The 16,857-nt window shown below is 34.3% G+C and overlaps 1 protein-coding gene across 1 annotated transcript in view; it reads right to left on the bottom strand.

Moving 5' to 3' along the window:
* The window catches only part of LOC141346800 (plexin-A1-like), a 178,683-nt gene that overhangs the window by 42,757 nt on the left and 119,069 nt on the right, over positions 1-16,857 (bottom strand). Inside the window, exons 11-18 of the mRNA XM_073851760.1 lie at positions 16,537-16,727; positions 15,598-15,749; positions 13,283-13,403; positions 13,059-13,195; positions 7,166-7,333; positions 5,451-5,544; positions 4,469-4,702; positions 927-1,070 (exon numbers count right to left, since the gene is read on the bottom strand). Coding sequence (XP_073707861.1) covers positions 927-1,070; positions 4,469-4,702; positions 5,451-5,544; positions 7,166-7,333; positions 13,059-13,195; positions 13,283-13,403; positions 15,598-15,749; positions 16,537-16,727 — 1,241 coding nt within the window. The remainder of the gene's footprint in view (positions 1-926; positions 1,071-4,468; positions 4,703-5,450; positions 5,545-7,165; positions 7,334-13,058; positions 13,196-13,282; positions 13,404-15,597; positions 15,750-16,536; positions 16,728-16,857) is intronic.

Raw genomic sequence — 16,857 nt, 5'->3', positions numbered from 1 at the left:
AAATCATTTCATATGCAAAAACGTTTTGTTTACAGTACATATAAAAAGACCAGCATGTTTAATTATAAACATCAGAGAGAGTGGTGGAAAGTGTCTTGGAAAATGAGCTACTAAAACAGTTTTGACTACAATAACAATCTATCCCACAAAGCCATTGTGAATGTACCTCACAGCACCACCTAAATATACTCCATAATCACATCATCTCTCAAATAAAACTGCTTCTTTTAGAGGGTGTTATAGGTATAGTGTTGGTAAACACAGTTGTTGGTCCCTGTTGCCTCTGGTTAAACACATTCTTCAAAATATCTTTCTTGTGTTCAAAAGAAGAAAGAAACTCAGGGAGATAATAATAGTGTAGATCATATTTGACTGGGTTTAAGGAGGCTAAAGAAGTCAAACGGGCTAGTGTGAAGTTTTATATCATGAGTAAAGCGGTAGCTAAATGGCAGTCTCTTGCTGTCACACAGCTTCGATATGGGTCACAATATATAGGTCGAGGACAAACATGTGGGTCAAAGCGTCTCTGTCATTCTCCCTTCAGGCGCGTCTCACACAGAAAGAGAGCAGACGGCTTGGGAAAAAACATGGGAGAGATGTTTTAATAACTCCGCCATTCAAAATATAATTGAATATGCATGTGCAGCAAATAAAGACAGCTATTTAAAGATGAAACTGGCTACATGTAAATACAGATCTGTGTCTCAGATTCTTTGCAAACTCAGTGTAAATAGATACAACACAAAACCCCAGAGACCTACGACAGAAACTCCCAGCAGTAATCTGATGCTGAGAAACAATGGGCTGAAACGCAGAAGAATACAGCTGAATGAGAGAACGAGGCATAGGATGAGACACTGTGATAGTCGTGGGAAAGAGAAGATAGAAAATGGAAGAAGAGAAGGGAATCATCGCATGACACTTACGGTGACTTTATGTTGGCCGGAGAGGTCTGGCCATTCACATAGCAGCTGAAACTCTGATACGGTTAACACACACGGTTTGTCGCCAATCAGAACGGTGTAGTTCAACCTGTAGTTACCAGCAGCCGAAGGAATCAGATTCTTGCCCTGAAACACAAACAAACAAACAGATGTGTTCATTTTCATCATATTATATGCAGAACTTAATCCTGAAATACTCTGCCAGTGTTTCCTACTAAACAAATGTACAAAAACAACCAGTAGTTAGACTTTTATGACTTATAAGAGTCTGTTCTTTTAAATGAATTAGTCTCAAATTCATATTTGTTAGGAGCCAAGCACAGCAGGTGTGATGGCACCTACTGTATCCATTAGCATTCTTTTTCTTCTGCTCTGGAAGTCAATGGCAGCCCATAGAACCGCTCGCGGGAAAGTTGTAAAATTTGGCACACTGATAGAGGACAGTCCCAACACCAACCATAGCAAGTTTGGAGTCTTTACCTCAAACTCTCTAGTGCCACCACTTGTCCAAAATTTCAATCATATTATGCTAATAACTTTCGAATCGTAAGGTTAAATGATAATTTTTTCTCTGAATCCTTGGGTCATGCCAAGTCCAAATTTAAAAAATCGTAGGGTTTAGCTTTTTCAAAGTTGTCCTAGACGGTTTGCCTGATGTTCACCAAAATTGGCTCAGATCATCTAAAGACGATGCTGGCAAAAAATTATGGAATTCAAGTTGATTAGTCGAACCGTTCTCGAATAACGTGCAAATGAATTCAATGAAAAGCGTGCATAAATTGATGTGAGGCTATATCTCCGCAACAGTTTGGCGTATTGAGACTAAACTTGGTGTGTGTTATAACAAGCATGATCTGAGGCTACCTGTAGTGTTTTGCCACAGTGCCACCTAGTGGTCAGGAGATATGAAAAATGGCACAGATACCAATTATTCCATGATTGGCCATACTTCCTGTCCTCCATTTTGATTTTGTTTACAATTTACTTTTTCAAACTCCTCCTCAACAGTTGGTACAATTTTCATCAAAATCGAATCAGATCATCTTCAGACTGTGCTGACATGTTATGGATTTTTGTGTAGCAATGCAACAAATTGGCATCATAATTGCCGTTTGCAGCTGTATTTGGGTTAAAATTGGTTAAATTGGTTTAAAACTCACTAAACCTGAAGTCTTTAAACCAGTCTGCGCAATTGCAGTTGCTGTGCCCTATTTTAGTTTAAGTAGAACATTAAAATATATTTTTGTACATAGTATTTGCACCTTAAATTGTTAAAGAACCAGAATCTGAAGTAGAAACTAATTCTATGAAGCAGTGTTGTTAACTAAAACTGAAAGTAAAACAAATATCTAAAAACATATATTTGTAGATATTTTGGCTGGAAATAAGACAAAAATCTAAGTAAGAAAATATTTTTTTTTGCAGTGTACATGGAAATTATATTATTTTCTTGGGATATATATTCAATAAAATAAGTTTAAGTATTAAAATACCTAAAACAGAACAAAATATAAAGCTATTTTTCGACAGAAATAAGTAATACAATTATTAAAACTTAAATTGATAAAAACAATGAATTAAAATATTAAATTTAAATATTTAAATTAAAAGCTAATTAAAAGGCACTATAATAGCAGTACTATAATAATATTAATCATTTAAAATAACATTGCTGTGAACTAAAATGGTCAAATTCCTATGCATTTGCTCAACCAGATTTCCAACACACTCTCTCTCTCCGCCCAAGGGGCTTATGGGAAGGCAAAACCTGGAGGCAGAACCATGCATAAATATTTGCATGCTTCATTTAGAGACGTGTGTTACTAAAGGGCTCCATTTAACAAGTAGACTCAACTCATACTGCGCATTACCCAGAAGGGTTTGCATGGGAAATTGAATTGCAGATAATCCAATGCATGTAATTTTTCTGAAATTATTTAACGCTGTGCATGAGTGAGGCAGGACCTCAAAACCACACGAGCATTTTAATGAACTAGGTTTCAGATTTTCCAGAAGTAAATGTGTCTTGCTGGATCAATGGACAGGGTTTCTAAATGGTTGCCAGGGTGTTGCTATGCAGTTTCTTATTGGCCCGAGTCTTAAGAGTTCATTTTTAGGTTTCCACGATATTCTGATGTCTAGAAATGGCTCAGGATCTTCCTTCAAGTTTCATTTTTGCCAGCCACCATGTGAAAATTACTTCTTAGAAAAGTAATAGCACTTTATGACCTGAACAATCATCCATGTATGTATCACAAAGGATGTTAAATGAATTACATGTAAAATGCTTTGAGACATTTTCAATTATCAGTGTATCTGCATTACTCGCACTATTTAGACTACAAATTGTTCTAGATTAGTACACAAATTGATATGCACATATTGAAATAGTGTACTATTTTGTGTTATTTTATGCTGATGATACACTGGGCAACTTTTTGAGCAATGTTGCCGGGCAACTTTGGCAAATGTTGCCTTCAATGGGCACCCAGGTGGGATATAAAGCCCACGACTGATCTAAATTATTCAGATAGAAATTTGTTACCTATTCTCAATGGGAGAATTGAAAAAAAAGTTGCCCGATTAAATTGCTCAAAAAGTTGCCCTGTGTATCATCAGCCTTAGTGTATTATATTTTAATTATTTTAAACGTTTTTATTTTTACATTTAATTTTTAGCTTAAGTTGCAGCAATTTTGTTGTTTTTTTTGTCTTCTTTATTAGGGTTTTTATTACTATGTAGCTTCATTTAATCAGCTTTGATTTTAGTAATTTTTGTACTTTACAATTTTTTTTTTTTAAGTTTTAAAAATTTAATTTTATTTCATTTCAGTTTTTAAAAAGTTTGATCACTTTTTATTTTAGTCTTAGTTTATTTTAAATATTTTATGTTAAACTATCTAAAATGATGAAATGACATCTAGCAAATAAAGCTTTTTTTATTGGTCTTTTATTTATTTTCACTTTTTTTTATTTCAAGTAACGTATGGTTTTAGTTAACTATAAAAAAAAACTCTATAATACTATCCTGTACTACTTTACTATACTGCTATTCTCAAGCACGGTAAAACCAGTGTATAAATCTAATAACAGGTGGCCTTCCAGCATTACTCTATTTTAATTTAATTTAATTTAATTAATCAGCCATTGACTGATAAAATGGCTGCTAAAATAAAATAAAACCTTCTCAAGTTTTTATGACGTTTTTACAGTTTTATAGCTTCTATTACTTTCAGTCTTAGTTTATATTATTGCATCAAGTTAAACTAAATGAAAATGATGAAATGGCATCTAGCAAAGTTTTTAGTTTTTTTTAAACTAACTATAATAACATGCTTGAGAAATTTCACTCCAGTGCTGCAATTCTCAAGCACTGTAAAAACAGTGTATAAATGTAATAACAGACATGCAGGTGGCCTAATACTTCCAGCATTACTCTAAGGGGAATATTATGCTGAAGAATAAAGAAATACAATATAACCACTCCAACAAGTGTATTTAGATCTCCTGTCCACCCGCTCTCACCTTCAGTATGAGAGGAGATCCCGGTTTGAGCTCCAGCATGGACGGACCGAAGGGTTCAAACACAGGGTCGGGATAGAAATTGAAGGTCTCGTTCACCACCAGGAGCGTCTGAACGTTATCCATGATGAATCCGATCTCATCCGGCCCACTGCCCACCTCTGAGAAACCCCTTTCGGACCCCGCCACGGACGGCACCAGACACACCATCACAGTGTTGTTCAGCACAGTGCAGTTCTGAGAAAGACAGCAGACCATCAATGATTACTGAAGACACTAACACTGCTTAAGAGCCATTAAAGAGAAGACAAGAAGTAGAGAGGAGGAAAAACAGCAGCCAGAGCCGTTCAGATGAGCGGGTCAAGGAGACGAAAAGGTCACGCTGGCCCTGCGGGACTTTCTCAAGGCTTTATAGAGCCATTTTATGTTCTATATCCCGTCAGCCGTTGACATTTTAAAGGTTAAACTGGGAAAAGGTGATTCAATGTCACATACACGCAAAGAAAAACATGCGCAGGCACACAGACCTTCGGTTGAACACACTTGTTTGTCTGTTCATGCTGCTTTTAGAGCTGAGAAAACACTATAAAACTAGTCTAGACTCTAGCAATTAAAAGTTGTGTTTTTGAACTGCATTTATTTGAACAAAAATTCTGTAAAAACTCTAAAAATTGTGAAAAAGTATTACAATTTACAATAGCTGTTTCCTATATGAATATATGTTGAAATGTAATTGATTCCTGTGATCAAAGTTGCATTTTCAACATCATTGCTCCAGCCTTCAGTATCATGTTTCTTTATTTGCTGCTCATGGAACATTTCTGATTATGAATGTTGAAGATGCTTAATATTTTTTTTCAAAATGCTAAATCAAAACAATAAACCACTGCAAAACTATTGGGTATAAATATATAGAGAAAGGAAGGAATGATGATGATAAACCCAATAATAATAATGATTATTAATCTGTATGGTAAAGACTTACGTTGACTGAACTGATGCTGCCGTATTTCGCTCTCATCTTGGGCTCTCTGATGGTGGCGAGGTTGCTGCCAGTCACTGTTAATGGAGTTCCACCACTAAGAGAGAGAAAAACAACAATGTAAACCTCAAGAAAACTATTAACCATCCATCAACTCAAACAACATTTTCATTTCCTTCTTGCTTAAAACAAAAAAAAGATCTGCCAATGGGGGCAATAAAATAATCTGCCTTTGATTTTGGTTTAGCCTTTGATTTAAAATAATTTTTCTTACCCCATTTGCACATTTAAAGCAAAAACTAACAAAATTTGGGCTTTTTTTTTTCAGAAAACAAGACATATCTTAAGTCATTTTACTTGTTCAGTAAATGCATCCTAATTCAAGAAATGTTAGATATTTATACTAGAAAACGTGACAAAAATACTAAAGGGGAAATTTTTTTTTGCAGTGAAGTACGTCATTTTAAACATGCTAAACTCTACCATTACCAAGTTTGGGGTGATTTAAAAAAAAAAAAAAAAAAAACTTTTATTCATCAAGGATGCATTAAGCTGCTCAAAAATGACAGTAAAGACATCTATAAAGCAACAAAAGATTTCTATTTCAAATAAAAGCTGTTCTTTTGAACTTTCTAATCATCAAAGCATCTTGAAAAATAAAATCTATCACAGTTTCCATAAAAACCTGAAGCTGCACAAGGGTTTTCATCAACATTTATAATAATCATAAATGTTTCTTAAGCAGCAAATCAGCATATTAGAATGATTTCTGAAAGATCATGTGACTTTTGAAAGATCAAAGACTAGAGTAATGATGCTGTAAATTCAGCTTTGATCACAAAAATAAATTACAGTTTACAATATATTTGCATAGAAAACAGCTATTTTAAACTGTAATAATATTTAGCAATTTTAGTGTTTTTACTGTATTTTTGATCAAATAAATACAGCTTTGGTGAGCAGAAGAGACAACAAAAATATAAAAAAATTACTGACCCCAAACTGTTGAATGGTAGTGCAATTAGATTAACCCTCTGGGTCTGAGGCTATTTTGGGGTATACATTTCCTAAAACATATTTTGTGATCGAAAGGGAATATGCGTAGGAGTGGAAATGACCCATGAATATTTAGCAATTCACACCTGAGAGACAAAGAGCCCAGCCCTAATGGTCCATTATTAAGACTCTGACTATTATGTAAGAAAATGAGAATGCATTTAAATAGCCATGTTATTATCAGTATAACTAGTCAGGATGTTGTAAACAACCTCACATTTATTTGCAGTGTAATAAAATAAACACATTAGACATGCAAAGATGAAACAGCTGTTTTGTGAAAGGTGCGTTTGAGTGTTGTAAATTGTAATATTTCCACAATTTCCAGCATAAAAGCCAACCGCTGAAGTATTAACCTGCTTAACCTGTCTCTCTTCACACCTGTCTCTCTGTCTTTCATCACTTATCTTTCTTTCCCTGGATGTGAGATGGTTTTTCGCAGCTCTAGACGTCAGTGTGAGTCTGTGTGCAGCATTTCTCTGCCGTCAGATTCATGTGTCTGCAGGCTGTGATGTTAGTCAAACCTCCAGAGACGGAGCTGCAAACGTTCACGCTAAAGCACCTGCGAGCTGCACTAGTGGACTGTTTTCACTAGTCCACTCATATAATCCACTGATTCAAACCTAAATGGTGAAAACACATTGTGTGTTAATGAGTCTGACCTGGCGATGCTCCAGTCGGGCTCTATCTTCAGGATGGTGGGGTCGTCCGTGTAGTTGAACTTCACCTCTGGGTTTCTGAGTTCGGCCGCGTTTATGTCCACCATCACTGGGGTCCCGCCTGAACCCAAACCCGCCGGAGTCACACATACAATCTCACGGGGGCTTCGCCTGTCAAACAGAATCACAAAACCTCAAGATTTATTTCTGTTCAAGGGCTCAAATCATGGAAAACTGCAACTGCTTGGTCTTAAATGTCTGATGTACTGTCAAAATGGTAACATTTACAACTCATCAGTTTTTGGTTACTCAATATATGGGAGTTATGTCGCAAATATTGTGCCAATTTATTTCATTTCATAAATTGTATGACTGTAAATTTTTATTTATGCTCTTATTTATATCACCACATATGTGACCCTGGACCACAAAACCAGTCATAAGGTTAAATTTTACAAAACTGAGATGTACACATCATATGAAAGCTCAATAAATAAGCTTTCTATTGGTGTATGGTTTGTTAGGATAGGACAATAATTGGCCGAGATACATCTATTTGATAATCTGGAATCTGAGGGTGCAAAAAAATCAAAATACTGAGAAAATCACCTTTAAAGTTGTCCAAATTAGGTTCTTAACAATGCATATTACTAATCAAAAATTACATTTTGATATATTTACAGTAGGAATTTTGCAAAAATCTTTATGGAACATGATCTTTACTTAATTTGCTAATGATTTTTGGCATAAAAAAAATCTATAATTTTGACCCATGCAATGTATTTTTGGCTATTGCTACAAATATACCCCAGCGACTTAAGACTGGTTTTGTGGTCCAGGGTCACATATATGGGCATTTTATTGGTCATTGGAAATTGAAAATCTCATCAGAAAAAGGGAAAATGCTGATTAACAACTAAACTGTGAGTGTTATAGTAAACATTGTGCTAATTTTAAAAATGCAAAACATTTTATATTTTTTTGTTCTATTTAATTTTCATTTAATTTAAATTTTTATTTTTTATCAGCCGTTGACAAACCCATCAGAGAAAAGTGCAATTGCAAATGCAATTCAGTTATTCACAATTCAATTATAACCGTGAGTAATATAATAAGTATTGTGCTAATTTGTTTAATTTAAAAATGGCACAATTTATTTTATTTCATTTTATTTCATTTTTTTATTATTTCTATTTGTATTATTTTATTTTATTTCATTTTATACATTTTATTTATTTACTTTTTTTATTTTATTTTATTTTTTTCATTTTATTTATTTTTTTCATTAATTTATGCACAATTGTAATTGTATTTTATTTTATTATTATATTTTATTAGCCATTGACAAACCCATCAGAGAAAAGTGCAATTTCATGCAATTCAGTTATTCACAACTAAATTACAACTGTGAGTAATATAATAAATATTGTGCTAATTTGTTTAATTTTAAAATTTTACAATTTACTTTTGTTTATTTTTACTTTATGAGCCACTGACAAACCCATCAGAGATAAGAGCAATGTAATGCTATTTAGTTATTCACTACTAATTTACAAATGTGAGTAATGTAGTAAATATTGTGCAATTTATTTCATTTACAAAACTGTGATTTTATTTCCTAGAATGTGACCCTGGACCACAAAACCAGTCATAAGGTTAAATTTTACAAAACTGAGATGTATACATCATATGAAAGCTCGATATATAAGCTTTCTATTGATGTATGGTTTGTTAGGATAGGACAATATTTGACCGAGACACATCTGATTTTGAAAATCAGGAATCTGAGGGTGCCAAAAAATCTAAATACTGAGAAAATCACCTTTAAAGTTGTCCAAATTAAGTTCTTAATGCATTTTACAAATCAAAAATTACATTTTGATATATTTATAGTAGGAATTTTACAAAATATCTTCATGGAACATGATCTTTACTTAATTTCCTAATGATTTTTGGCATAAAAGAAAAATCAATAATTTTGACCCATACAATGTATTTTTGGCTATTGCTACAAATATACCCCAGCGACTTAAGACTGGTTTTGTGGTCCAGGGTCACAAATATTTTTTCTATTCTATTTCTATTTTGTGCACATAATTGGGCATTGTATTAGTCTTTAGTCATTGAAAAACTCAAAGAGAGGGGAAAATGTTGATTAACAACTACAATACACCTGTTTTTTGTGCAACAAAGCTTGACTAACATTATAAGTGAACATCACGAAAAAAAAAAAAAACTTATAATAAAATGAAACATATGTAGAATTTGATGCATTTGAGATTCCAGAATAAGAACAATAAAGCAAACTCATTGACCTGAACTGCATCTGAAAGCAAGAATGAAGCCAAGCGTGCAGAGTATGTGACAACACTGTTTCATCAGGTTGCATCAGGTTTGGAGGTTCAAAGATCACTCAGAGTGAAGGCACCGAACATGACAGACTTTAATCTGATCAAACCAACACATGCACGACTGACGGCGCGTTTAGTCATGTGACAGATAAGAGCTAGATGAGATTCAGTCTGAAAGCTTGTTCCCATGTTTGATCAGACATGCATGTGCGTGTGTGTGTGTGTGCGTGTCCTCTGTGTGTGTGTGTGTGTGTGTGTGTGTGTGTGTGTGTGTGTGTGTGTGTGTCCTTCAACACTTGCTGTGTTGCCTAGGCAACAATGTTCACAACACACAGTGGTGAATCCTGCTGAGTTCTGGACATATTTTGACAGGACTGTCGTCACATTGGTGGAGAGGCGGGTTCAGACACACACACACACACACACGCTCACATCAATCATTTCTGTTTGCTTTCAGACCTGATGACTAAAAGAAATCAGTGGCTCTGAACACCTGATGACAACACCGTTTTAAATTTACTGCACAATATCATTTTCCTGACATAATCAATTCATATTGAGTTACACTACAGACACTAATTATTTTACCAAAATAAGAGGGATCATACAAAATGCATGTAATTTTTTATTTAGCACTGACCTGAATAAGACATTTCACATAAAAGACACAAGAGAAAATAATAGTTGAATTTACAAAAATGACCCCGTTCAAAAGTTTACATCCCCTTGACTCTTAACACTGTGTTGTTTCCTGAATGATCCACAGCTGTGTTTATTTTTTTGTTTAGTGATAGTTGTTCATGAGTCCCTTGTTCAGTTTTTTTTTTTTTCAGCATTTTTGTGTATTTGAACACTTTCCAATAATGATCGTATGATTTAAAATCCATCTTTTCACACTGAGGACAACTGAGGCACTCATATGCAACTATTACAGACGTTTCAAACACTCACTGATGCTCCAGAAGGAAAAACTATGCATTAAGAGCTGGGGGTGAAAACTTTTGAACAGAATAAAGATATGTCCATTTTTATTATTTTCCCTAAATATCATTTGTTTTTCATTTAGTACTTCCCTTCAGAGGCTACAGAAGATACTTACATGTTTCCCAGAAGACAAAATAAGTTAAACTGACTCTTCAAATTCAAAAAATGAAACAATGAATAGTTTTATAAATTCTATATATATAAAAAAAATAAAAAAAAAAATAAAAAAAAACTATAATCTATAAAAAATTATTATTTTCATTTGTCGACTATATGTAAACATCTTTGATCTTATTCAGGTCAGTACTAAATAAAAAGTATCATGCATTCTGTTTGATCCCTCTTATTTTGGTAAAATCGTTAACATTTTGAAGATTTTGTTTGTATATATATATATATATATATATATATATATATATATACACAGCCGCTCAAAAGTTTGGGATCTGTAAGCCTTGTAATGTTTTTCTTTTTAAAATACAGAAAAAAACAGTAATATTGAAAAATGTTTTTACAATATAAATTAATGTTTTTTTATTTTAACATACTTTAAAATATAATTTATTCCTGTGATGCAAAGCTGAATTTGATCAGCTGTTACTCCTGCGTTAAGTTTAATATGTTCCTTCAGAAATCATTCTGATATGCTGATTTATTATTAGAATTATCAATGTTGGAAGCAGTTGGGCTGCCAAATATTTTTTGGAACCTGTGATTCTTATTTAGGATTAGGATTATTTGATGAATAACAAGGTAAAAACAAAAGCATTTATTTAAAATATAAATCTTTTCTAACAATGTAAATCTATGCCATCACTTTTTATTAATTTAACACATCCTTGGTAAATAAAAGTATTAAATTCTTTCAAAAAAGAAAGACTGACTGTACTGACCCCAAACTTTTAAACAGTAGTGTATATTGTTAGAAAACCTTTCTATTTTAAATAAATGCTGTTGTTTTTAACCTTTTATTGACCAAGGAATACTGAAAAAAGTATCACAGGTTCCAAAAACAACATCAATTATGTTAATTACAAATATAAATTAAATTTGAATGTATATTAATATAGAAAAAGATTGTTTTACATCGTAATAATATTTCACAATATTACTGATCCCAAACAGTATAAAGATTTGGAATGGGAAATATTTTTTTTTTCTTTTGTGCATTTTTCATTCTTGAATTTGGGATAAAATGTGGTATTTAATAAAACAAATTCAAATCAATAACATGGTGCTTTTTTACCAGAGAAATCAGTGTTATTTTAGTATTGTTTATATAGTGTTTATTAATATTTTGAATTATTTTTTATTAAAAAAAAATTATTTTATTATTTTTTATTATTAAGTTTTATTAATTGTGTTTTAGTTTTTTTTTTAAAGATTTGTTACCTAATTTATTTTGATTTCAGTTTTAAGTTTTAGTAATTAAGTACAGTGTCATGCAAAAGTATTCATACCCCTTCATTTTTTTCACTTTTTTTTGTTGCAGCATTATGTTAAACTGCTTTAAATTACTTTTTTCCCCACATCAATCTACATCTCAGCACAAAATAGGTTTGTAACAACTTTGCAAATTTATTAGAAATAAAAAAACTGAAAAGATCCCATTGCATAAGTATTCATAACCTTTTCTGGGAAACTCGAAATTTAGCTCAGGAGCATTCATATTGCTTCTAGATGTTCCTACACTTGGAGTGGAGTTAAACTGTGGCAAATTTATTTGAATGAGTATGATTTAGTAAGGCACACACCTCTCAGAAAAGGTCTAACAGCTGAAAATGCATCTCAGAGCAAAAACCAAGTCCTGAGGTCAAGATAACTGTCTGTAGAGCTCAGTGATAGACTTGCGTTAAGGCGATGATCTAGGGAAGAGTTCAGAAACAAATCTGCTGCATTGAAGGTTGACAGAAGCATTCTCCATAATGGAAGACGATTGGAACAACTAGGACTCTAGAAAATGTCTGCCAGCCCCCATCCAAGGTGACAGAGATGGAGAGGTGAAAAGGTGAGGCAAAGAATGGCAGATAATTGCCAAATGCAGATGTGCAAAGCTTGTCACATCAGACCCAAAAAGACTGTAGAGCTGTAAAGGCTGTAAAGCTGCTTCAACTATGTACTGAGTTAAGGGTATGAATACTTATGCAATGCACTTATTTCAGTGTTTGCAAATCTGGTTTTTGCTTTGTCATTATTACGGTGTATGGAGTGTAAATTGATGTGGGGAAAAACTAATTTAAAGCAGTTTAACATAATGCTGCAACAAAACGAAACGTGAAAAAGAATGAAGGGGTATGAATACTTTTGCAAGGCACTCTAATTATCTTATTTTAGTTCAGTTGCCAATGCAACATTTCCTAATTCAGTTTCATTTCAATTACCAAAAAAGATTTTTAATAGCTTTAGATTTAATTAGCAATAACAACACTGAGGAACTTAAATGAAAGTACGTCTGATTTTTCCATCTGGCTTAATTTGTTTTGAAAATGCAGTGTTGACTGATTGAAACAACAGTACATTATGTCTGAGTGCATTCAGATGAGACAAACAAAACATCGCACCTCTCAAAGCGGCAGGTGTTGAGTCCGATCTTGATGGAGACGGCGCTGCCTGAGTTCAGATGGCTGCCGTGAATGGTGATCCTCGTTCCTCCGGAAATGGGCCCGTATGACGGCAACACGCGTGTGAAGTACGGCGACTGGACACACACACAAAGCGTTTACAATGATAATAACATCACACTAAAACTTCACACAGATCTGATCCTTCTGAAAGCGAAACTCACCACAAATGTGAAGGCTTTGGGAGACACGGCCCTGTACTCCGGCAGACAGTCTCGCACACACACCTCCACCTGAGCTTCCTGCACACGGTAACCTGTGGCGTCGGCCAATCGACACACGATCCTGCAGAGAGAGAGAGAGAGACGTGAGGGTCTTAGAAGGGTCTGGACGCGGCCGGCGGCGCTCAAAACTCAAATGAAATCCATTTCAGCAGTGATTGAGCAGCTCACGGTGAGACCAGCTTATAGACGGGTTACAGAGCAACCGCAGGCGCTACATGAACACAGCATCGTAATGAGACACTATAAAACCCAAGCCGGACTGGACAACGCGTGTCTGTGATTAATGGAATGGACAGCGAATCCTCCCATCATGCCCTGGGGCGGGACGTCCTCCGTCTGTAGTGGGTTATTAACCACGTCTGTGTTGAGCACTTCTAGTTTCACGAAGCTTACGACAGATGGGAAAAGAGTTTTCTGTGATTGCACTAAAAAAACACCAGTGTTTGTTTATTTTGTGGAAGTGTGAAACCTGTTATGATTTATTAATAAACTGTAAAATCATTGTCACTGCCTTTCAGCACCAGGATGCAAAAAAAAGCATGAATGAAGGGCATCACAAATCCAGAAATTGCTGCAAATAGACGTCACTGATGTTTTTTCAATGAGAGGTGCTTAGTGAAAAATGCACTGATAAAAGAATTATAACCAGATCAACTACAAAATGATATTAGAGACTCTGCTATATTTTCTAAATAAATTCAAAATATTAAATCTTAAACGCAACTACTGAATATTCATGTTGAAACTAAATGTATTACATTATTAGTGTTTTAAAGATTAATTGTTAATTTACACTACTGCAAGTGTTTGAACAGTAAGATTTTTAATGTTTTATAAATCATTAATCTGCATTTTTTTGATCCGAAGTACAGCAAAAACAGTACAATTTTGAAATATGTTTACTATTAACTGTTTTCTGTTTGAATATATTTTTAAATGTAATTTATTTCTGTGATTTCAAAGCAGATTTTTCAGCATCATTACTCTTCAGTGTCACATGATCCTTGAGAAATCATTCTAATAGGCTGATTTGCTGCTCAAAAAACATGAGTTTGATGAGTAGAAAGTTCAGAAGAACAGCATTTATCTGAAATAGAAATCTTTCGTAACATTATAAATGTCTTTATCATCACTTTAAAGCATCCTTGCTTAATAAAAGTATTCATTTCTAGAACTTATATATATATATATATATACTGACTCCAAGCTTTTAAATGGTATAGTGTTTAAGGTTACAAATGCTTTTTATTTCAGATAAATGCTGATCTTTGGCTCTTTCCATTCATTAAAGAATCCTGACAAAGTGTACTCAACTGTTTTAAATATTGACGATAATGATTAAAAAAAGTTTCTTGATCAGCAAATCAGAATATTAGAATGATTTTGAAGGATAATGTGACACTGAAGACCAGAATAATAATGCTGAAAATTCAGTTTGATCACAGGAATACATTACATTTGAAAATGTATTCAAATAGAAAACAGTTATTTTTACTGCACTATGGATCAATAAATGCATGCTTGGTGAGCAGAAGAGACTTCTTTAAAAAACATTAAAAACATCACTGTCCAAAAACTGTTGACTGGAAGTGTACAAATTGTGTAATTGTCAGTATTTAAATTTACAATTGTGGACAATATATATGCATTATTAACTCATACTGATTAAAAAAACACTAATATCAGCTAAATAAAAAAGTGCCAATACATGCTGTTTTTACAGCTGGGTTTTTTTTTATCAAAATTTTAGAAAAGTGCATAAAACACTAAACCAATAAAACCTCCAAAATGTGCACAAACACACTCTAGTAAAGTTCCTCTGTTCTCCATTTCTATTCTGCACCTGTTTTATATTTCTGTTTCTGTTTGTCATAGGACACTTTACACATCTATCAGACGAACTCTTCCTTTCTAAGTGGGCAGTTTTTGGTCAGAATAAGCTGATCGTCAACAGTAAGGCTGGATGAGAGTAAACACAGATCAAGTGCTATTTCAGAACAAAATCATAATAGAAGACTCATTCAAACAGAGATATAATTGCCAATTAAAGTAACACAATGTCTGAGAAAAAGTTCATAGAAGAAGTGTTAAATAAATACAACGAGATCAAAACTGAAACAAACAAAATTTTTACATTCAAATGAAATAAAAAAAATTACACTAAAATAAGTAAACTATTTGTAAACGTTTTATATTCTACTCAATATTTTATTGTATTCAATATTCAAGCAAATAAAGCCGTTTCAGACACTCACTGCTCAGCGCTGACGTATTCCTCCTCGATGGGCTGACAGGCCACTTTCCCGATCCGCACTCCATTCTGGATGTCTTTAAACTGAAGGCCTAGATTCTCTCCGCTAATGGTCAGTCTGGTCCCGCCCTGCCGCGGGCCGGTCTCAGGAAACAACTGACCCAGGACAGACACAGAAATGACACTTTGTTGCATGAACTATACCTTAAAAACGATTCAAAGACACAGACATCAAAACTAAGTGCATCTGCGGCCGTCGAGACCTTCAGACGAACACAAACGACAGCCTCCCGCAAAACCGGAGCACAGAAGCAAACACAAACGGGTAATTGGTTTCAGAGGGACCGCTTTAATTTGACATTCACACTTTTCCACAGATAGACGGATGAAAATACGAAAGCGCAGCTTGAGAGAGAGTAAAGCAGAGGAACAGAGAGAGAATAGGTGTACATCATCTGAACAGATGGCTCTCCAAGCGCCTATGGTGTGCTAATAATCCATGTGATAAATTCATTCTTCTCCAAATTAAATTAACACCTAATCTAATAAGTAAAAGACGACAGCGGCGCCGCACAGATAGAGAGCGAGCATGAGAAATCGAACCGGGAGAACAAAGGAAGAGTTTAATTAACACGAGGGGATGTAAATTTAGTAAGTAGATGTTCTAAAAGTTAATGGCAGGAGAATTTGGAACTCGGTGCAACGCCGCAGAGAAAATCCACTTCCAAAATAACAGAGTGAGACTGAAAGAGCTGGAAAAAGATGGAAGAAGTCTGTCGAACATCATCTGTGTCGAAACCTCTCATGATATCAAGAGTTTGTCACACATGCAAGAAAGAGGAAAACTAGTTTTTCTCATGTTAATATATTTTTATTTCATTTTTAAAACTTGCATATAACGTTTTTAAAGTTAATCTTTGATCCCTGGTTTGGAGAAACTCACCTTGGTGATGCGAGGGTGCGTGCAGCGGCTGTTGCCGGCGGTTGCGTGCATCCAGGTGTTCTCAGGTTGAGCGCATTCCTGCCGCAGAGAGCACTTCTTGTCCTGAACGCACCAGCCGCACTCAAAGCTGGGGTCGGCCTTTAGACACAAGCCACAGCTCTCCCTCAACGCGTAACACTTATACAGATGCGCTGGAGAGAGGAAAAGAGATGTAAAGGCGTAAGGAAACTCTGCTGATTGTCTAAATCTCATGCTGCATCACATTCAACAGGATGTTGGATTTCCTGGAAACTCAGAAAGCTGCATAAAACTCAAATTTTG

Source organism: Garra rufa, chromosome 12, assembly GCF_049309525.1.
Source record: "Garra rufa chromosome 12, GarRuf1.0, whole genome shotgun sequence".
Taxonomy (NCBI): domain Eukaryota; kingdom Metazoa; phylum Chordata; class Actinopteri; order Cypriniformes; family Cyprinidae; genus Garra; species Garra rufa.
The sequence above is the reverse complement of the archived record's forward strand: the minus strand, read 5'-3'. Positions and strand labels throughout refer to the sequence as shown.